The sequence below is a fragment of the Typopeltis vanoorti genome, chromosome 10, assembly GCF_054136105.1.
Source record: "Typopeltis vanoorti isolate ZY-2024b chromosome 10, IOZ_Tvanoo_1.0, whole genome shotgun sequence".
Taxonomy (NCBI): Eukaryota; Metazoa; Arthropoda; class Arachnida; order Uropygi; family Thelyphonidae; genus Typopeltis; species Typopeltis vanoorti.
The window spans coordinates 124,048,689-124,072,375 of record NC_143558.1 but is presented as its reverse complement, the minus strand read 5'-3'; the positions used below and the strand labels follow the sequence as shown (position 1 = coordinate 124,072,375).

Below are 23,687 nucleotides of genomic sequence, written 5' to 3'. Positions count from 1 at the left end.
CAATTCTACAAACAAGGGTTCTTCGAGGGAATCAATTCTACTAAAAAAAAAAAAAAAAATCAATGTCATACGCGTTATTGCATGTGTGCTTTATTCATATTTTCATTACAGTATTTTCATTCCTAATCAGCTTACCAATATTGTCGCTAAAAATCAAACGACTATTTTTCTATTATTTGTACAACCCAGAATTTCGTTGTTTAGCGAAGCTAAATTTCTTTTCTGTCCACTTTTGATTATGCAGTGTGATCCACCGAAAAATAAGGGAAAATTTCTCCTTTTCACCGCCCAGCACAGACTTCGATTACAGCTGATCGGATTGTCTGAAATAACATAGCATCTCAGTATAGTCTTAACTAAGAAACTTTCATATTAAAATTATAAATATAATTAAGTCCTTTTTTAATATCAATTACATTAAATAATATAGAATTTCTTCTTTGAATAACTGCAATTTTCGGGTATTTTGCAAAGTTCCAATTTCTTTAAATTTTCAACTCAAATATTGAAAATTCGAATTAGCTATTCCAATATAATAATAATAATAATAATAATAATAGATTATTATTATTATTATTATTATTATTATTATTATTATTATTATTATTATTATTATTATTATTATTATTTTAAAAGATAGATAGGGAACATTCATCTTTAAAGATAAATAGATAGATGACATATATATATATATATATATATATATTATTTATTTATTTATTCGAAACGAAAAATATATTTACACTTTAAAATGCATATTAATACATGTTAGGTATAAAAACGTATAAAATAAAACCATAGATTTAACATAAAAATGAAACAAAAACATAAGCAACAGCCACAAGTCAGAAGAATGAGACATTTTCATATTATCAAGAAAAGGTAATATAGTTTTAAAGGCGGATGAGGCACCGCAGTTGTCATGTCGTCCACAAGTACGTTTTTTTTTTTTCCTCTACATAAGGAGAGTGACGTCATATTCTCTAATCAAGCGAAGAGTACCATTTGGGTTCCAGTGTCTGCTTTGAATTTGTTTCGAGTTCCTTGTTCTTGGTAGTGATAATATTCCAGTAGCAGTCGGCTGTTTTTGCGTAGACTGCGCATGAGATGTTGCTCGGATTCATTAGCAGAGCTAAAATTAGAAGACGAGTTAATGGAAGACTGAGAGCGGATATCCTTTAAATGAAAGGTTTAGCATTTAGTAGTCATTAATCAGGATTTATTCCAGTTAAAGCTGAAAGGGACTTTATTGCTCTCCAGTTTATATAGAAATTAGCCCGGTAAAGTTTATTTAGAATTCTCAGTTGATATGGTTTTAGTTATTTCTGCAGACGTTTTCATATAGAAGGAAAAGTTGTTTTGAAGTGATAAAATTGTTGAAAGGATTTTTAGTAGTTATTTCTTTAGTGAAGTATGCTTATACAGTACTTTCATGAAGAAAGTAAATTTGTTCGGAAATCTTACAACTTTTGATAATGGTTTAGGAGTTTATTCAATGGAGCTTGCAGTTACTATCATATAAAAAGCGAATCAAGTTATTGAAATGTCTTGGATGAAGACAAAATATGTTTTCTTCAATGTTCCATGATATGAGATGCAAGAAGAATTTGATTCTCGTATCTTGCTGTTATGCAGGAAGCAGTTTTCATATTAGTGTTTTTCTCATGTGGGTATTCTTTTCCTCCACCTCCTCCTCAAGGATTAGGCATTTACCTGTTCTGACTTCACTGGTCGTTCCATCTTGCAGCTGGTCTTCCTCTATCTCTCCTTCCCTTTGGTCTATATTTATCCACTTCTTTTGGTAGCCGATATCTTTCCATCATAAATAAATGTTCTCTCTTCATTCCTTGATCTTCATTCTTGCTTCCTTCTGTCTTTTTGTGTATCCTTTAATTGCTCTCAAGAATCTCATTTCTACAGATTGTATTTTACTTTCATCTTTCTTTTTAACAGTCCATATTTCTGAACCATATAACAGAGGGGGGGGGGAGTGGTCATTACTTTATACAATCGGAGTCTCTCGTCTTTTTTGTTTTAATTCGTTGTTCTTTTTAATACGCCCACAGATTTTCCGAAATTTTTTCATCTTTATCTTTTAGATCTATTATTATGATTTTAGATCTAATATTATTATGCAGCCGAACAGTGTCACTTGTTCTATTATTTTATTTTCTATGATTCTTTTTGATCTAACATGATCTCGTTTTTTAAATGCCATGCCATGAGTTTTTTTTTTTTTTTTTTTTTGTAAAATTTTTAAATTGTATTGTTGTTTTATTTTGTTTAATTTATAAATCGATTTTTGAAGGTCATCATTCGTCTCGGAATATAATGGGATCATCTTCATACAGCAATGCATTGATAACAGTTTTGTGCGAATTCAAAAAGGAATAAAAATTTCTGTACGAAGTAAGAAACTGAAATTCCAGAAGTTTTGTCCACATAGAATAATAACTGTTGGCTTATGATAACTGAAGGGAAACTTTAGCTACAGTTGTTGTTTGAAGTTGTAATTTGTAGAATACATTCGGGGTTTGCGTAGTTAAGTAGTTGATTTAATATTGTATGCATTTGTGTTTTTTGTAAATTAAAGATTTTTATTTTGGTTTATAAGGTGTGTAAAGACTCAATCTCTTCATGGATGTAGTAATTTAGAAAATAAGATGTTTATGTGAAATATTCTGTGGGAAAGATTAATTAATTTAAAAGATTAAATCACTCAGAGTGTGAGGGAATAATATATACAGGGTGTTCGGGATAAATTTGACAGTTTCGTAAGGAAAAAGAAAATCTTCTTTGTATCTATTAAATTTAATGAATTGACAAAAAAACATTACAGGCAGAGTTAATTACAATACTATCAACAAGATTTACTCAAAATAACCACCATTAGCATCGATCACAGCTTCAATTCTGCTTCGGAACCTCGAACAAGCTGATGCTACAGTCTCCCTTGGAAGGGCCGCAAAAACTGTTTTAATTTTATCCATTAACTGGGCTTTTGTATTACTGGAAGTGCGATTGGTGTCTTTTTCAACTGCGCCCCATACAAAATAATCCATGGGGTTAAGGTCTGGGGAGTTTGGAGGCCAAACATTTGGACTGGTGAAGTTGTAGAAATTTTCAGACAACCATTTTTGACTTTTCCCAGAGGTGTGGCAAGGGGCCGAATCCTGCTGCCATACATACGGCCTACCATTGGCTACCCTTGTTATCCAGGGCTTGACTACAGTTAGCAACTCCACGAACAAAGCCCGAATTCCAATGCCAGGGTTCTTCAACACCTGTTCCTGCAGATTTGCGAGGAATTCTGCTGTACGAACGCAATCAGATCGTCTGCTAGGGATCTTTCTTCTTGCTACATCCTCGTAGTCACCATTGCAAGTCTCTAGTTCATGCCTGATTGTTTTTACTGTATTCAGGGAGCATTGGGCAGCAGTCGTAATATCCTTATTTTGATGGCGGGCACGAATCATCATGATACAAGTTATTCTCTTCCATGATTCAGGTGGGTTCCAGCTATCCATCCTTTCTGACATCTTGTATATGAATGAAGAAGGGTCCAAACTTTTAAATGAAGAGAAGTGTGTGTTAATACATGTAACTTACGGAAAAATATAATTAATTATAAATATGTCAAATTTATCCCGAACACCCTGTATATATATATATATATACACTTCCCCAACACACACACACACATCCTGGAGGTTATCAAGATGTTACACAGACACATAACTCATAGCTGGAAAAAAAAAAACCGGGAAAATTTGAATTCTACACAGTTTTTTAAATAAAAGGAATCATGGCTGATTACCGTACGAATAGGACGTCACGGCATAAAGGCCCCTAAAGGCTTCGTCGAGGGTTGGCTCTGCTTAATTTCGTCATCAAATAATTTTTATTTATTTATTTTATTAAGCATTTGTACTGTCGTAAGTGATACGGTTTCCTCAGCTACGTGAATTCGGTGCCGTAATTCATTAGTTTCCTAATGCATGTAAACTTTGTTTTTAACACGGCTGCGTAGAAATAGGTGTTGTTCCTTGCAACCGAGAAAGAAAAGCTGATTCAAAAAAAAAAGACGTTTAATCCAAGGATGAACAGATGGTGAGCTTAGCAGGTTCTGTAATAACACAGGAATGAAATTTTCATTGCACCAAAGTCACAGATACTGTCACGCCTAATCATCAAGTTTGTCTGTTCTTCTAATTTGCTATTTTCACTCTACTGTGCAGTAGTTCATAATAGGCGTGACAGTATCTGTGACTTTGGTGCAATGAAAATTTCATTCCTGTGAATCTACTAAATAATAAGAAAGAAAGAAAGCATATAAATCTTACCTTGCAGCCACAACTCTTGAACAAACCCCAGGATCGAGCTAAATACATGTTCTTCTAAAACGGAAATGTTGTTGCCATCTAGTCTCACTTCCTTTAATGCAGGCATATTTTTGAAGATATTTTCCGGAAGTTGGCCAATATTGTTGTCACTTGGAGCGGTTGAGACAAAATATATTATTTCTCATCAGAAAAATAGAAAAAAAAAAACATTTACAACTATAACAATATTTTTATAAATCTTTGAGCAATATATTACATCCTGCCACTTAACAGCGACAGAATCTTTTACATTTTAAAGGTGGCAAATAACAAAATAAAGCCTACTGGTTTATGAAGTCAGACAGTGGATTTATTGGTCGACTGAGACACTCAGCTCATATATTACTACTGTATTTTAAATAAAGCAAAGTTCTCTCTCTCTCCCCCCCCCTAGCACATGAATTCATGAATTCATGTAACTAATAGATCTAGCCTAAAAGAAAATTTCAGTAATGAATCCCTTATAGATTTTGAACCATTACATTCTGAAAGGCACATTATATAATATTATAGTATATAAGACTACAGTATATATATACAGCATTCTGAAAGTCACAATAATGAACACTTCGAGATGCTTACTGAAAACTAACTCTATTAACAGTATGCCACCAGATAGCGTTTCAAGAGGTCTGAGTTTAACTGGTTACACTAGAGTAGCACGTCGAGGATGCAAAATGAACTGAATGACAAGTTACATCGCATGAAGTTAAAAATTGAGAAAAACAAAATTCCGTTCGGTAATCCTATGAAGGTTATGATAAGTCATATCAGTTCTGAGTAAAATAAGATTTTCACAGAAATTTTCAGATAGGTTTTACATAATATAGAAGAAGAAAGAGGACTCGATTGTAATTGAACCAATATGTACTTATTTGGGTTGCTGCAAACCAGATATATACACATGCATACGAATTTCAAAAGTTCCAGAAGCGAAATTATTACTGTAACGAATATTTTATGCTTTTTTTTAATATCAGTAGGCAGGGGGGGACTTAGGCATGGGCTTTATGGGCTTCAGCCCAGGGTTTCGTTCAATCAAAGGGCCCCCTTCGCGATGAAAAAAATAAAAATAAAAACAATTTAAATTACAGATTTAAGAAAAAATAAATTATACAAAATTTTTTTGTACCTAGGTAATGTTAAAATCGTTAATTTGCAACATTATTGGATTTGAATTAAATATCAAATATCAATGTTTTAAATGACAGTAAATAGTAAATACTTCTATCGCCTCTGTCGGTAAAATCAAAATATACTTTGTCATTTGTCAATTATGCAAATAATATAGCAACGTCGGAATGGGAGTGCAAGTCTAGCTCATCTAAAGCTTGTTAGCTTAGCGAGCTCTCACATATATACTTTCTGCTCTCACCGTTTGACATTTGAGGTTATGTATAGTACAGTATAGTTGAATATTAAATAGTCATTTGTTCGGTGAAGTGTACTGTTCGGGTGTTTCGTTTCTTCACTGGTAAGTATCGGCAAAGTTTACTAAATACTAAATAAATGTACATTAAACGTTAAACAACCTAATATGGTGGTGGATTTTTTTTATTTCTTTTCAGATTAAATAAATACCTAAAAAATGTCTGGTAGAAAATATAAAAGCGGAGCTGAAAAACGAAAAATACAATTAAATAGAGAAAAAGAAAGAAGTAAATGTGCCAAAATTTCAAATTTTTTTGTACTGAAAAATGAAAATCTAAACGATATAGGTGCAGTAATAAGCGAAAGGGAGAATAACTTAACAAGACCTAGACGATGACCAGCTCTCTGAAATCTCTGTTGCTGTTTTGCAAGAAGATAGTGATAAAGAGGCAGAAGAGGCTTCAAAAAATGCAGAGTTGCTTGCTAAACATGTTGACGTAGGTGTGTGGCCTACACAGCTAAATGTAATTTTATTAATCACTGTCTCTCACATGAAATGACTTATTTCCAAAATAAAGATCCAAAAAATATATATCCAGTTTCAACAAGGTATTATAAAGAACAAAACAGATAATTTTCAAATAAGTTCTTTGCGAAAAAAAATTAAAAATGGTCAATTACTTGAAAGGTCTTGGTTGTGCTATTCTACCAGTATGGGAAGTGTTTTTTGTCTAGTGTGCAAACTTTTCTCTGAAATCCCTTCTCAATACACAACCGGATTCTCTGACTGGAAGCATATAGGACCATGTTTAGAAAGTCACGAAAATTCTAATGAGCACAGGAAATCATCGCTAGGATGGTTAACACGTAAAGAAAATAAGTCTGTTATTGACACACAGTTGCAGGAGCAACTAAGAAAATATACGGAATATTACCACAATGTCCTAAAACGTGTTATTGCAGTTGTGAAATATTTAAGTGTAAGAGGCTTAGCATTCAGAGGTCACGAGGAAATATTTGACTCTCCGCACAATAGTAATTTTATGGGGGCTCTGGAATTACTAGCAGAGTTCGATCCAAAGTTTGTATATCCAAGTGCATCAAATAAAATAAAAAAGTTCTTCAATGTCTGTTGTCTATAATTTTTTCTATTAAAAAAGGATAAAAAAATGGCAAATGAGTCGCCACAACTAACCCAAACGTGGGTGAATTTTGGTTAATTGGATAGGCCCCCAAAGAGTGTTAGTCCAGGGTCCCCAAAGTTAACGGTCCGCCACTGTCAGTAGGGCTAATTATAATGTTGAACGCTGCTTTCTCAAAATCGTGATGACGACACAGTTCATTAGTTCAATGATTTCTAAACTTCATGTGGCCGTGCCCATTGTCCTAGGATAATTTTTGTTGCAATCTCATTCTTTCCATTTACTAAGTTTCTCGAATAAATACTATACAGTTTTGTTTATTTAAGATTAATAAATCAATATATTTTAGAATTATCAGTTACACCAGAAAAATATTACATGGTGTGTTTCGAATATAATATAATAATTATAAGATTACTCACATTGTAATTTATATAATTTAAAACGCACGAATATAGGTAACCCTTGAACAACGCGGTGTTGGGGCGCCTATCCCCGCCACGTTGTTCAAAAATCCGCTTATAACTTTTGACTCCCCAAAAACTTACTACTGTTGACCGGAAGCCTTACCGATAACAGAAACAGTCGATTAATACATATTTTGTATGGTATGTATGTATTATATATACTATATTCTTACAATAAAATAAGCTAGAGAAAAGAAAATGTTATTAAAGAAAATCATAAGGAAGTGAAAATACATTTACAGTACTGTACTATATTGTATTTATCGATACCGTAAATTTATGTCGCCTGTTTACAACATGAATCGTCTGTCTGTCAGTACCTAGATCAATATTATCTTATATGATACAAAACACTGTAGATGTTCACTAGACATTAAAAATGAAAAGATAATGTGAAAAAGAAATTATTCATATTTATTTACAGGTATAACTATTCATGGTAGGAATCATTCTAAGCTTTATGATAGCCTTGCAATTGATGTGATTGCTTCGCGGTAGCGTAGCCTACCTAGCCTATACACTAATGAATGAATGGTTATAATTTTTTTATGTTTATGCTAATTAATAAAAAATTTTTTATGTTTATGCTAATTAATTAATTTAACTAATTAATAACAGTCAATTTTATGCAGTTTTGATTTAATACTGAATCTTTACGTTTGTTTATATTTCTCTCGACTGTGAATGGCACCATGTACGGTCTGTAAGTGTGCATAAGTTTTGATAAATTTTAACTTTTTTTTCTCGATGAGTCTTTTGGACTCCCTGGAGGTGTCACTTAATAATAGATTTGTGTATATTTTATGGTAGTAAATTATAAAATAGACTAATATCCACATATTTTATGTATTCGTGACATACCGAACTTTTTCTTATTTTTTTCGATATTTCTAAGCTAAGCGGTTCGTCTTCGAGTGTTTTCAAATTGTCGCAAATCTTCTCCAAAAAATTTTCAAATATATTTATTCAAAAAAAAAAAAAAAAAAAAAAAGAAAGAAAGAAAGAAAAACGAGTATATACCCGCGCAGTTCAAATCCGCGTTCTTCAAAGGTCAACTTTATTTAGTTCTAAGTTTCCTCAAATACCAATATTTTTAACTAGCAAAATTTTATATACGTATATTATTATTATTATTAGCACTGGTATTTGCACTAAGTAACAATCATAGATTAAAGTTGGTGTTTGGACAGTACATTTCACGCCCTTATCACAGAGATACATCCTACACTTTGGAAAACATTATCTTACCTTATCATTTTTTATCTTATTGTGACTTATTAGATCCAAAAACTGACTTGATCAACCACTTTATCATGTTTTTCGCGTTGCATTTTGCTTCTATTTCAGTTGGTAATGTCCATGCCTTTAATTTTGAAGACTTAGATTAGAATCCCGTCTATGAAATGAAGAATCCTTATAAGGTTTTTTCAACCAAAGATAAGTTAACTAGGTTTTGCAGACGCGAAATCTCATATTTCGAAGAATTTTCTCTCCGGAAATTGAGATTTCACATCCGCAAACAGGCAAACTAGCCAGAAGAACACATGTAATGAATAGAAAATACAATGGCGATATAGCTTCAGGCATAATTACAACACTCCAACACATTTCTCCTCCTCCTCCTCCTCCTACACACACACACACACACACCGATATTTCACTCACCCACAAACTCTCTCTTTCTCTCCACAACTAGAAGGATGACACCAACTTATGTCGCATCCAACAATGCTCTAAAGAAATGGTTTCAAAGGTAGAAACGTTTAAATCTGCGACATCAACAGTTCCAGAAATCCTTATGAACACTATCTTCACAGAATTAAGCTAGAAACTCAATCACTGAGAAACATCTTTTTTTTTTTACAGCACGTAACTGATGGGGTACGAAAACCTTAGGAGATATTCTGCCTACGCCTCTCATGGATGATACTTTTCCACTCTCAAAAATAGCAGACATCTTGAAGTCTGTATTTCTGAATAGCACCTCTGAAATTATATTCGAAGTGGTCCTCAATTACTAATGGTAGACCTGGTGTTCATCTTTTGTTTACAATCTGGAAATGCCTTGCATAAGCAACTATACCAGGAAATACTTCACACTATTCCAGCACCCATCCTTTTACTGGAGATCTATCCTTCTGGAGTGGACACCAAACCTGATGCTCAATATATAGCAGAAGATCTAGCACCGTGTCCTTTTCTCTCCTACCACCTTAGACTAAATCAAGCCGAAGTTATCAAGTATTATCTTTTCTGTGACCATAAGGAACCATTGAAGCTTAACTGAAAATGTACTAAAAAAAAAAAAACGTGATTCATTTGTCTCTGGAAACTGAAGCCTCATTCATGGCTCCTTGCGCTATTAAGATGAATACATCAACTCCATGCATCATAAACCAACCCAACAAGTCATCACACCTAAGCCGATTTACATCTCTTACCCTTGATGCAAAGGAACTAAACTACTACTTGGAGTGTTCAGTCAGAAGATGAGAAACAATCATCTGTTCTAAAAGCATCACCACAATTAAATCGGTACCCTTCCATTATGAAAGTTTCCATCTATACTGGAATGAGGGAAATTAACTCCTGACTGAGCAGGTAAATATCATCCAAATTAAAAATAGCAGCACAGTCATCCATGACAGCCTGTCATCTCCCACCCACCTCAAAGATCTGTCATACATGAAATGAACTAATATTATGAATTGGAAACACCGACAATCTGTCCTAAATTTGCTTCCAAATTTGTTCACTTCAGGTACAACTGTCTATGTAAAATAACAATCTGTGTACAAACGATTATTCTATTAATTAAAAAAATAGTGAATCGACATGAAATGAAATATTTCTTCAACGTAGACATTAATATGAATAATCGGAAGTTTGCTACTGTTTCGAAGCCAAAAATTATGAAACTGTAATACTCAATAGCAAAATATAATTGATCAACTGTAATTTATTTTACTTCTCCCTTCCTGGAAGTGTTTTACATTCTTCTGATGTAATGTATTATTAAAATAGGCTTAAAATTAGTTTATCACAAAATTACAAATTTTCTGAACAAATTAGAAATGAATAAACTTTATTAATGGCACATCCTTTAGCATAGCGCTTCCCAAACTATGGGCCGCAGCGCCCTTGGGGGTCGTAAGTATTGTTGAGGGGGCCGTGAAATAATGAAAACAAATTGAAAATGTTTTAAGACTTAAGTAGATTTTTTTAATCTTGAAAGAACCTATTTAATTTTTATTATTTATTTTTTCTTATTTTTTATATTTTAATGGAAAAAAAATCACACACTGGTGCGGGTTCAAAAATTTTGTGATTTTTGTATTTCGGCGCTTAATGAATATTAGTAAATATATGCTTATTCAGAAGTTTCATTTCAAAGCAGAAATCTAAGAATTGAAGTTTCACCTGATATTGGTGTATCAGTATTGAAACACATCCATCACATTAAATTGTTATTAAACTTCTTTTATGTGTTTAATTCTTTCTTCATTACTAATCGTTTTACGTTTCATGTGCTTGTACTGCAAATGTACAATAACAATATATCTATCTATATAAAAATATGAGATAATGTGCCATGTCAAGTGTGTATGTAAGATGCTAAAAATGTAATATTTGCATTTGACTTTTGCAATATTCGCTGTGTATGTTTTGTATTGAATATAAATACAATAAATATGATAATAATATATGTCTATATTACGATTTTTTTCGAGGGGGCGTGAAATATTTTAATTTTTCCAAAGGGGGGGGGGGGCCTGACATCCAGAAGTTTGGGAAGCACTGCTTTTACAGAATGAACCACATCCATTGAGCATCACTAGAGGGTGTAAAGCTCACAGACAAACTATGACTACAACATGATGGACTTGAAGTGAAAGTCACGGAATTCACAAGTAAATCTTACATTTGCAAGTGAGCTCAGTGCCAAGAGCAGTATCAGGAGCAAAAAAATAGTTAACATATATGAAAAGTAATCAACACCGTTTAGCTGATGTGCATATTCATGAAAATGCAGCTTAGAACATGCCATCTTAGATATCTGACGGCCCCCTATATATATATATAAGCTAAGCAAAGCATACTTATAATTATAAAAACACTGAAGAGTACAGTTACCTAAGATCTAAGCTGAACAAATGCTCCGAGCTTTCAGGAAACATACTTCTCGACACTTGGGAGATAGAATTTCCAGAGAGTGACAAAATCATTAACATATTTAACTCCTTAAATGCTTCAGAATGAATCCATATTAAATTACATTTTTTCAGCTCCAGTAGAAGCAAAGAATTTGGTGATATAAAACTGAATTTGTCAGAGGCGTACCATAACGGAGATTCAATAATGATCAAGGTTTGCAGTGATTCCAATATAGAGAGTACGACCCAGTCCCAAGTAAACACTGTTTTACTTCTAATTATCTTGATGTGCTTCAGAGTATTACGCATTCTTGAAAAAGGCGAAATTGTACTATTGGGGAAATTCAGCAAATAAAAAGATACTTCATTAAAAATAATGTTCTGTGTCGTGGAACTATCGAACAAAACAGGAGAAGGCATTATATCTTTAGTTTTGAATAAATAAAGTGTTACCGGTGAGCAACAATTATTCCTCATACTTTCAAATTCAGTAGAATTAATTATAGGACCACAAACGATTTCCCGTCTCTTTGTACAGTTGCATCCGGGAGACAAATTTAGCAAACTTTCATCGGGAACGGTTCCAGTTGTTATTGAAGCAGAGATCGCAAGGAAAAAAAAGATCCTCGTTATTGCTTCACTGTCCATTTCCTGAAATATTCAAATAAAAATCAGTTATCGGTGACAAGAAAAGTATCAGCACACAATCATTTAACAGCACATATTGAAACTGAAAGATTTAAGGTATGTTATCCACGTCATATATTTTCGCTAAGTTTCTCACATAGATTAAATCAGCGAATCGCTACATAAAACAGTAGCGAACCACCTTTGTTATCGTTAATTTTCACACAAAAATACCGCAGTAAACATTAATAACTCTTACTAAATAATTTGATAAATATCTTATTTATCAAATTATTTAGATAATTATTTAGATATCTTAGATATGAAGATATACAAAAAAAAAAAAAAAAAGATTAATGCATACAAATAGAAACGTCACATATTTTGAATATTATAACTAAGACTAATCACATTTGTCGTTTACATAATTAATGTGTGAAATACTTTTTTATTCACTCCGAAGTGTATCTTCGCGATATTCTTTAGTTTGCACATTCGCTTATTTATAATTACCATTGAAAGATTTAAGGTGTACTTTCCATTGAGTTATGATTGCTTTGAATTCAGCAGAGTTGACTAAGATTTTGAGGCGAAAAATGTCACCTGAGTATGTTCTCTCGGTTCCAAATTTCTATGTATTATCGTGAAATAATAATGAGCAAAAATCTTCGCAAATGCTATATCACTCGCGTTTAGTATCATTAGGATGAAATGCTCAATACTTATATCCTAATTCTGTGTAATTTAATAGTTTAACGAAAGAGTACTAGATATATAACACCATGTTTTATTTATTTATTTTTGTTACACTGGGACGAGATGCGTGACATTTCGGAGGTCTAACAATTGTAGGAATGTACTCCATCAGTTTGTGGAGAAGATACTGTACTTGATCTTCAGTTGTCGGAAAGGGGGTACGACTTATACTTTATTACAAATGATTTTACGGATCACGAACATGTTGAAGAAAGAGAATTAACGTTAATACAAACCTTTACAGCTAATATTTTTGTAGTGTCACACCGAAATCGTCAGAGAAACAGGTCTAACAGCAGTGGCGGCTCGTGGCTTGAAATCGTGGGGATGCTGCAACTTTCGAAATATACATACACACTGCAAGTACAGTATATACGTGTTTGGATCAAATATCAAAATTATCGTAAAAATTAAAAAAAAATTAAACATGAAAAAATATTATTTATTATCGATAAAATTATACAGTTTGATATAATTCAAAATGACTTAAAAATAAAATATATTCTTCTTGTTTTATTTCATGAAAAAATATTGTTTATTATCGATAAAATTATAGTTTAGTATAATTCAAAATTACTTAAAAATAAAATCCATTATCATAACCCCAATAATATTCTAAAATAAAACCTATAACAAATGTTATGTCTTTAATTGGAATGTCCAAATATTTAAAAAGAAGGAGTAAACACGATAAGCACAACGAACACTCTACTACTGGCACAAACTGCATATAAACAACAGTCGAACTGCGCGACGGACAGTGCCGCATTACGAATAGCTCGCATCTCACTATGACGTGTATATGCTTGCGCGCATATGCGCTAGCACACTGTGGTAAACACAGTGCTGCTAGCGTCCTTCGCCCTCCTAAGTGCTACAAGATGGATTTTTATTATTTTATTTATATACAAAATAAGATAATTGTATAGGATTGTTGATGATAAAATTAAATATTACAAGCAAATATAAATAAATTAATAAATATATTTATGTATCAAGAAAAATTGGGGATGCTGCAGTTTCGCAGTGTCTATGCACGAGCTGCCCCTGCCTAAAAGGTAAAGAATTAACGCGATAATTCGAATGTTAAAAAATGCGATTAAAATGATACGTAGGAGGGAAAAATTGGAATATGAGAGAGTTTAGCACCACATTTCAAAGAACAATCCTAAGGAATTTATTCGTTATGTTGCCTTCAAGAGAAGGAATGACTGTAAACAAATGGCCTTGCTAGATGAAACAAGTGGTCGAATGATATTGTAGAGTTGTTAACAAGAGTCGTTGATGATTTTTATTTTATTTATTTTTTTTTATGTAATTATTATTATTATTATTATTTTTATTTTTATTTTTTTGAGCTTTTACAGAGTCATTTGAGAGAGCGCCACTTGATAAACTGGTATTTAAGCTGCAATGTAGGTTTGGATATTAAGTTAGTGGAGTGGATTGGCTGCCTGAGAGAGATATCAAAGGGTTTTGTACGGAGGGGCAATATCAGGGAAAAGAAAAGTTCCATAGGGCTCTGTGCTAGGATCATTATTTTTCAACTTTTATCAATAATGGTGTCACAGGAATTCATGGAGATATTCAATTGTTTGCGGATAACTTGAAGCTGGGAAAGGTTATTGAGTGTGTTGCTGATGTATTGGCTCTTCAGGAGGATCTGAATAAGCTGGAAACTGGGTAGATAAATGGAGTGTGACATTGCTAAATATAAGGTTTTGAATTTTGGGATCTGCACATGGCATAATGCATACTTTATATATTTGGAAGGACAGTGGAGTAAGTAGAAGAAGTATGGTATTTAGGGGCTATGGTAGATCGAAATTTTTAATTTTTGGGGCATGTTACAAAGGCAATGAAGACAACTCAGGGGATTGCTGCAATATTAAGACGAACATTAATCATTAGTGATTCCATTGTATAAGGCTCTGATCAGGCCACATCTGGACTTCTTGAGTATTCTGCAATTGAGCAGGTTCTTCTCTTAGCAGCAAAAACTTTCCTTCCGCTATGTTCTGAGCCTTCTCTTTCAAGGTTGTGTACTGTCTCCATTCAGCATGTCATCGAACATTGTTTTCCTCATTCTTCCTCTGGTTCTTTTCCCGTCTATTTTTCCTTCGATGGCACTCTGATGATTCCATTCCCTCTCAGAATATGTCTGATCCAGTTTCCCTTGCTTCTTTTTATCCGTCTTAACAGACTTTTTCTTCTTCTACTCGTTTTAAGGCCGATTCATTAGTTATTTTATCTGTCCATTTGATTTTTTCCATTCTTCTCCAAATCCACAGCTCAAAGATTTCCAAAAGCTTACTTTCTTCTTTCTTCAATGTCAAAGTTTCAGCTGCATAGAGGGCAACACTCCACACATAACATTTATTAGTCTTTTCCTTAGGATTCTATCATTTTATTCTGAATAAATTCCATTTTCTATTAAAGGCATCTCTTCCATCGCTATTCTTGCTTTTATATCACTTTTACATCTTCCATCACTGGTAATCACACTTCCTAGATATTTAAATGTCTTTACTTGATTCAATTTTTCTCCATTTATTCTGATTTCCCTCTTTCCTTACAATTTTCATTACCTTTGTTTTTCTTATGTTAATTTTGATTCCATAATTGATACAGAATTCCATACATACAGCCTCGTCTTCCTCCTCGTCCAGTGATGCCTGGTTCTGTTGTACCATATACGTATCTCACCATGGCAGTTTGTCCCATAAATAGCGAAATAATTAGTCTTCTGTCTTTTCAATCTATACCAATCTTTTCCATTACTTCCACCATCTTATCCCATTTTACAAAGTCAAAAGCTTTTTCAAAATCTATATATAACAGATATTAACTTCTTTATTTACTTCCAGACTTCTTTCACTTACTATTCTTAACAGTCCAATTGCATCTCTTGTTCTCCTACCTTTCCCTTCCTGAATAAACTGATCTTCTCCAAGAAATTCTTCTACCTTAGATGCAATTCTTCGTGTTAAGATTCTCATAAGTATTTTTGATGTATGGGAAATGATAGCTATGAGGATAGATTGAAGTCATGCAGTTTGGCTGACAGAAGGGGTAATATGTTCGAGACTTTTAAACTGTTGAGAGGTATTTACCGAATAGATATGAGAGATATTTTTCAGATAGTGGAAAATAAGGAAAAGGAATGAACTAGAGGCCATCTTTGGAAATTGCGCAACGGAGTGGTGAATAAGGTAAGATGTGTGTGTTAGTAGTGAGCGAATGGAATACATTGTCTGATTATGTTGTGAATCAATTTAGGTTTCGGTTTGATAGATATGTTGCAAGCAGGAGAAATTTTTCTGTAATAAGTCTGTGGAATTTTGTAATATCTGCATACTTCTTAAATAAGGTGTGTATATATATATATATATATATATACTGTATATATATAATTGCTCATGGTATTAACCTCTCTCTCTCTCGATGAATCTTTGAATCCAGGAGGGTTAATATACTCGTAATAATATTATTAATAACGAGACATCTGTAATTTTTTTTTCAGCAAACTAATTTATAATTCGTTAAAGAAGGATAGGAAGAAGATATTAGCGGAGTGTGAAAGTGCATAAAACCTCAGTGCGCAGAACTTTTTCAGTTTAGCAGTGCGCCACTGGATTTGGTCGATGTAGAAAAATTCTTCACAGGATCCTTTGAATAAACAAATTTAAAAGAACTGCGATGAAGAAGCAGTAGGATATGTCTCTTCTTTCGTTAATTCTTTACCATTTAGGCCCTGTTGCTCTGATGATGCTGGTGTGACACCAGATAAATATCAGTTACAAAGTTTTCTAATATACTTTAATGTTTTTCCTTCAACGTGTTTGGTATCCCTAAAATCATTTGTTATAATGTATGCTGACATGAAAGTTTAAAAACAGAAACTACTTATGTTTTCTTTTGTACACCATCTCAATTTGTTACTACAGCATTCATGTCATTTGTTTGTGTCAAACTAATCTTCATTTGCTTTTGTGGAAAAGCGAGGTCTGACTTGTTTTCTTTTGACGGGTTCTGCTATGAGGATCCCGACCCACTATTCCGAGTGGCTAGTTTGTCCTACACAATAAATATAAAATACAGTATATACAGTATAAGCATATATTTCGGAAACATTATGTTGACATCATGTTTCAAATCGTTGTTATTCTGCTAACCCTATCGCAAAATGGCTGTGAACAGAAAACCATAAAAAAAAAAAAATTCTTCAGAAATCTGGAAAAAGCTCCGAATAACCTCCGCAGGGACTACAGAACCGCAACAATTTTAAAGCATTGTGGTGTCAAAATAGTTTTCAGTCCATCCCCGGGTTACGAAATTTCTGCGTCCATCAAAAATGCACTTCCCATTAAAAAAAAAAAAAAAGGTGGGGGGATTTGCGTGCTCTACTACGCATATGGTTATTTGCTATATAAAAGGCAGTTGTTTTCTCTGATTATGATATCATATGAAAAGTATATTATATTATGGTCTTTAGTTTCGCATAGGCGGTGGCCTCTTGTGCTGTCCTCACCCATTCTATGAAAAAATCTAGCAAGAACTCCTTATCAACTTATATGTCTCAATTATGGCCTCCCCGTTTCTTCAATCCACTAGACTCTTCATATTGCATTTCCTCAATCTGTCTTAATACTCAACATTCCAGAGACCAAGGATCACCTTAGTCAATTGCCTCTGAACCCTTTCCAACACTTCACCTTCTGAAAATCAGGCCAAATCTGCACACAGTGATCTATAATGGTCTGATCAATCCAATAGTTCTCTGAACGAATTTCTCCATTATGTACTTTCATCTACAGTTACTGAATAGACAGTTTTGCTTTGTTTTGGGATATTGTACATAGACTTTAATGCCTTTGAAGATTTAAAGTCTGACATTAAAATTGATATGGGACTGACTGCTTTGTGCGTACGGCCATTCTCTCAATCCGACTTCTAACAAAAGCAGTAAAGGAACAATGGGTGTGTTTCAAAATATAGAGTAACATGCACTTTCATGATGAGAAGTATATGTATGTATTCCGGCAATGAAGACATCGTATCTTTCTAGAGTACTATTTAGTGGCAGCGTGATATACTTCACGCGTCAATGTCTCTGTAGTTCGGTGTAGAAGAAAGCGACATTTGTCCTTAGAATCCCCTACCAGAACACGAGGAACCGTATAAAGAGCTCTTCGACTTAAGATGAATTAGCCGGATTCACATGGATAGGGCATCTGCTTCGTTAACACCTCAGTTGCTTTGGCTGTGATTCCGACCAATCCAACTGTAATTCCAATCATTTGACAGTAGTCTAAACTCTGAAGAGGTAATAAGTGAGCACAAGAGTGGGACTGTGCAGAAGGTTATCAGAACTTCTCAGTTACAACGTTGTAATGGCTTATTTGTGCAATATGGTGATATCTTCAAGTAACAACCTAAGACAGCGGTGGTGAACCTTTTAGGAATTGGAAGGCCGCATATCACCTCACGGATTCCTGTTATGACCCCACGCTTCATATATATATACAGTATATCTTGGTCTTCCTCTGGGTCGTTTTCCTGCCAACCTGGCAGAGAACACTTGTTTTGCTAATCTATCCTTGCCAATTCTGTTTAAGTGACCATACCACATGAGATTAGCTCTGCTAACACATTCCTGGATGCTGACAATGTCAAGTTCTTTCCTAATATCCTTGTTTTTAATATGATATTGCGATTGATGCCATCTGTTCACACCTATAATCTTTCTCAGGATTCTCATATCTGCGGTCTCTAGTCTTTGGTTAAGTGTTTTACTTCTGACCCAGCTCTCAGATCCATAAGTTAAAACTGGTTTTGAACACTGTCTTGTATACAGCTAATTTAGTGTTCCGACTAATTTCTCTCTTATTCCATATGAATTTATTCAGTTGACTTCCTACCATAGCAGCTTTGTTGATTCTGTTGTCTATTTCTATATTTAATTTACCATCTTCACTAAAAATCGTGCCTAAGTAGCTGAAATTTTTCACTTGTTCCACAGGTTCCCTGTTCAAAACGCAGTTGACATTTCCAATGATTCTGCCTATTTTCATTGTTTTTATCTTTTTATTGCTGAGCTTGATACCATATCTATTACAATAGTTATTCAATTTAGTCAGGGAATCTTGTAGCAGATTTATTTAGAAGTATAACATCGTCTGCATAAAGCAAAGAGCTGACATTAACATCTCCAATTTTGATATCATGTTTAATACCACTTGCCTTCATAATGTGATCCATATAGATAATGAATAACAGAAGGAATAATGTACATCCTTGTCTCACACCAGATTTAACATTAAACCATCTTCCTGTATGTCTTTCAATTCTAACTGCTGACTTACAACTCAAATAAAGACTAAGTATTGTTTGATATAATGCCCCATTGACACCATATAACTGTAGCGTATTGAATAGCTTCTCTCTTGGCACATTGTTATATGCCTTTTCCAGATCGACAAAGCTTAAATACAGATCTTTGTTATATTTCCATGCTTTCTCAACTAATTGTCGTAAAGTGAACATCTGATCCTGACAGCCTCTATTTTGCCTGAATCCAGCTTTTCTTCCACAATTCTTCTCAACCGTTTCTCGGTTGAGAAGAATTGTGGAATTATTTATTATATATATATATATATATATATATATATATTATACATAATTGAATGACTAGAACACAGATTTAAGTAAAAAGGTTTTAATAATATATTATAAATAATTGAATGACTAGAACACAGGTTTAAGTAAAAAGGTTTTAATATAAAAACACGACTAGTTTCGGCTAGGTAACAGCCTTCATCAGGTGACACTATGAAAGAAAGAAAAAAGAAAAAACACTAAACACTAAAAGACTATGAACAACATAGAGTCTCTATACATAATTAGAATGAAAACGTTGTAGTTGTATTTAAAGCTGTTCTTTCGTTTTTTGCATTGTTGGGAGAGTGCGTGCTTTCAGCATCACGTGAAGGCCAGTACATGATTACAGCTGAATGACTATCCGGGAGGTTGTAGCTCAAGTTATTATTTAGATGAACAGGATTGAAGATGATTTCTCTAGATTCCACGATTTTTCTCTCTAGTTCATTGCAACGGAAGATGTTAGTAGATTTTTCCCAGCAGACTTTGTGACTTTGGTTTTCATCATTAGGATTAGCTGAGAAAAGGATATGACTTGATAATGCACTGGCTCGCTGTCTCTTGTAAGTAATGTCCCTCATGTGTTTTTCCATACGCAATTCGACAGATTTGTCTGTCTGCCCAAGATAAGGAATATCACACAATATTTTATATACACCAGGGTATTTGAGTTGATGATGACAAGGTTTTGGTTGGCTTATTAAGAAACGGATCTTTGGAAGTGGAGTGAACAAGGTTCTGATATTGTATTTTCTTAGAACGTTTGCTAATTTATGTGAAACTGTAATAGATATATCGCCTTTGAATCTATTTGTTTCTTCTGAGTGATGTCTAGGAGGATTAAGAAGGAATTTTTCAATGATTCTCTTGGAATATCCATTAACTTCGAAAGAAGTTTTCAGATGGTTTATTTTTGTAAGAAGTTCATTTGGGTCATCCAGAAGAGAACGGGCTCCATGTCGTAAGGTGGAAATTATTCCAAGCTTATGAGGAGGGAAGTGATGGGACTGACTATGCAGATATCTGTTGGTATGTGTGGACTTTCTATATACCGATATTTTGAGTTTACCAGAACAGCGAATCAGTTTAGCATCAAGAAAAGGCAAGGAATTATCCGTTTCAAGCTCGGCAGTAAACTTAATACTTTGATGTCGGCTATTGAGTTTTCCTCGAACATATCAATAGCCGACAAAACTTCGTCCTAAATGTTTGAATATTCTGCCAGGTTTCATATATTGATTTAGTTTTTGCCTTGACAAACATTTAGCTGGTTTTGTTTTGACATTGCTACATAAAAATGCAGCATTTCTGCAGAAATACAGAGATTACAAAATTCACAGGGTTTATTTTGTTCGATGTAAAAATTTGCAATCCCCCCCCCCCTGTAGTATTAAAGATTTTTCTAGAATTTTTCCTTGTGACAACTAGCGTACTTGAGAGTGGTAAGAAAGATTCACACTTAATATTTCCTCATCAGTTTGAAGCACATTGAGAAACTGGCGATATCTTGAAGCATTTGCACGAACATATTAATAACTTTCCTTAATATATCTTTTAAAAGAGCTGATTTCGAGCAAAGTTTCTGTTGGTGTAATATACATACAATGAAATGAAATCAAGTTATCGGAATTCTGAATTTCATTTTGTACTAATACAACAAATTCATTGTATTTGTTGTATTAGCTAATTCATGTTGTTTTCCTCTCATAGAAAGAGCACCATGCTTGAACACACTGAAGTACACAAATTAAGCTTGATTCCCGACATTTATTTTTAAAAATATTAAGAACGTAAATTCTACGTGTTCTCCCCATTGAGAGTAGCCCTTATAACACTGAAAATTTGCGGTTATAACGTGAATACAAAATAATGCTTGTTCTGAGTCAGGTAATATCAGTGCACTCATCTAGGGCAATCGAAAAATAATTATTTTTATTTTGGCAAAAAATTTTGAAGATGTTCAGTAACATCGACAGCTAATTATGTTGTTCGGTTATAGTCCGTAAAAGAGGGCGTTGGTTGTATTTATTAACTTTATTCGAATACAGACATGTTACAACTTCGACAATGCCACTGTTTTATGATTTCCAATCACTATATGGCTTCTTCTTCTCTTCAAGGATTAGCCATTTGTCTGTTCCGGCTTCACTGGTCTTTTCATTTACGTTATATCTATATAGTTTATGCTACTTTTTAAGATGGGTGCTTCGGTAATTTCATTTCTTCGTCCTATCATCACCTGAAATAATTGCATCTTTGTGGTTCTTATGTATACCATAATGCTGATGAGTATTGTATCTTTCCCCCTGCTGAAATCTTTGACTGCAATGCAGTATTGCAGCTCCCCTTCTTCATTAAATACTCCATTTTCCTCCTCTTTAAGTGTTCTTTTCTTATTTGGGATATGAAATAAAATTTTAAAAAAAATAATAATAAAAAAATTAAAAACTTCCACCCGTTCAGATTGTTGCAAAGCGAAATACGACAGTACCGTAATATAGCAACACAAGGTCTCTACGTGAAAACTAAACATTTTTTTCGAATGAAGCTAACTTAGCCATGAAAGCGGGTAGTGGCCTCTATGACAAAAAAATCAATATAATATAACAGGGGTGGCCAACTACATCCTTTTTGGAGCCAAAATAATTCCAGTAAGACTTAAGAGCCGCAACCATTCACCGATGCTATGGTAAGGGAGTAAGGTGAGTTTGCGCATGGCAAGGTTGTTAGGAGCTCGTAAGAACTGCTTTGACTAATTACACAAATTTGGATACAAGGAAGGTCTCTACTAGTAAATAAGTGACTAAAATTATCATCTTTCAAAATTCTAATTGTTCAAAGTAAACTTCATTTAATGTGTTTCGAATTAAACTTTTTTATTGAAGTAATTTTTATTAACCCTGGTTTCTTTCTCTTTTTTTATTTTTTATTTTCTTTCTCTTCTCTTTTTGTTTACTTTTTCTTGGTAGAACGTAAAGAGTTGCGTGACGCGTGCAGCTCGCGAGCCACCCCTGTAATATGAACGTGCGCTAATCATTGAACAATGGATAAGGATGAACGCCAACCACAAAACAATGGATAGATCGATAATAGCGGTGTTTTTTTAAGATTATTTTTTTTAATGCAATTAATTATAATCCATGCTGTTTGAGCATGTATAATTTGTAAACGATGAAGATACACAACTGACAAAATACACGAAAAGGGCGTACCAAACACCTCAAAACGTCACAGGTTCTCTATTCGATCAGCTACTGCTGGCGAATCGACGATTCGCCAGCAGTAGCTGATCCAACATGTTACAACAGTTCAGCATTCACTCTGTCCTTTAAGTTCAACAAAGCATGCATTATTATCCTAAATATATATACATATATAATATGTATATATATATATATTATCTTATGACTGTTCTTTTCATATAATTCGTAACATCCTTGAATTCCTATGTCGGGAAGGGGAGGGAAATAGTAAAATAGTCTACCAGCGATGCTTTGTGAACCTCACTTGGAATAGTTAATACAACTACCGTTGATACCTAAAGCTTATTTAAAAGTTTATGAAATAGTAAAACATATATACAAGGAAAACAAAGGCGATTACTTACTTTGAACACGCCTATCGCCAGCCAGATACTGCACGCTACATCATGTGATATTGTCAATGGCAAATCAGTAAAGCTCAATTGTATATGGAGAGATAAATACCCAGCACAAAAGACTGCATGTGGGTGCGATTAGCTCCTGTTTGCGTAATAATTAATCCATATTTACCGACTGAATATTAGTTCAGCAAATCATTCCATTATATAAAAATATTACATGTATATACTTCGCAAGCGCGCATACACACTTCAAGTTTAATTAATTTATTTTTCTTTTAATTCATGGTTGAATCTTCATTTGTTAACTTCCGGTGCACTTTTTTAAGTGGTAGCTACTTTTAATGTCTACTATATTAATAGAATTATATATATCATTCTATATCTACCTATCTATATATATTTATAAGATTATCTCATAACGACTGTTCTTTTCATGTAATTTGTAACATTATCTTATTTAACAATCAATGGACATGTAAATTCTCTTCTGCCTGACGGGTTGTAGAAAAACCATTTTAATCAAT

The 23,687-nt window shown here is 33.5% G+C and overlaps 1 protein-coding gene across 1 annotated transcript; it reads right to left on the bottom strand.

Annotated features, from left to right (window-relative positions):
* Positions 1-69: 69 nt before the first annotated feature.
* LOC150102763 (uncharacterized) lies at positions 70-23,256 on the bottom strand. The gene is made up of 5 exons (XM_090399583.1): positions 23,167-23,256; positions 13,136-13,256; positions 11,497-12,167; positions 4,344-4,492; positions 70-323 (listed from the first exon to the last, which is right to left on the bottom strand). The coding sequence occupies exons 3-5, from the start codon at positions 12,162-12,164 to the stop codon at positions 154-156; spliced, it is 987 nt and encodes a 328-aa protein (XP_090255709.1). The 5' UTR covers positions 12,165-12,167; positions 13,136-13,256; positions 23,167-23,256; the 3' UTR covers positions 70-153.
* Between the last annotated feature and the right edge of the window lie 431 nt (positions 23,257-23,687).

Excerpts from the sequence above, each read along its gene's own strand:
- LOC150102763 (XM_090399583.1), bottom strand. The coding sequence starts at position 12,164 with ATGGACAGTGAAGCAATAACGAGGATCTTTTTTTTCCTTGCGATCTCT. Across the intron at positions 4,493-11,496 it reads TTGTTCAGCTTAGATCTTAG|TGACAACAATATTGGCCAAC; the intron begins GTAACTGTACTC and ends AACCGCTCCAAG. Across the intron at positions 324-4,343 it reads TCAAGAGTTGTGGCTGCAAG|ACAATCCGATCAGCTGTAAT; the intron begins GTAAGATTTATA and ends ATGTTATTTCAG.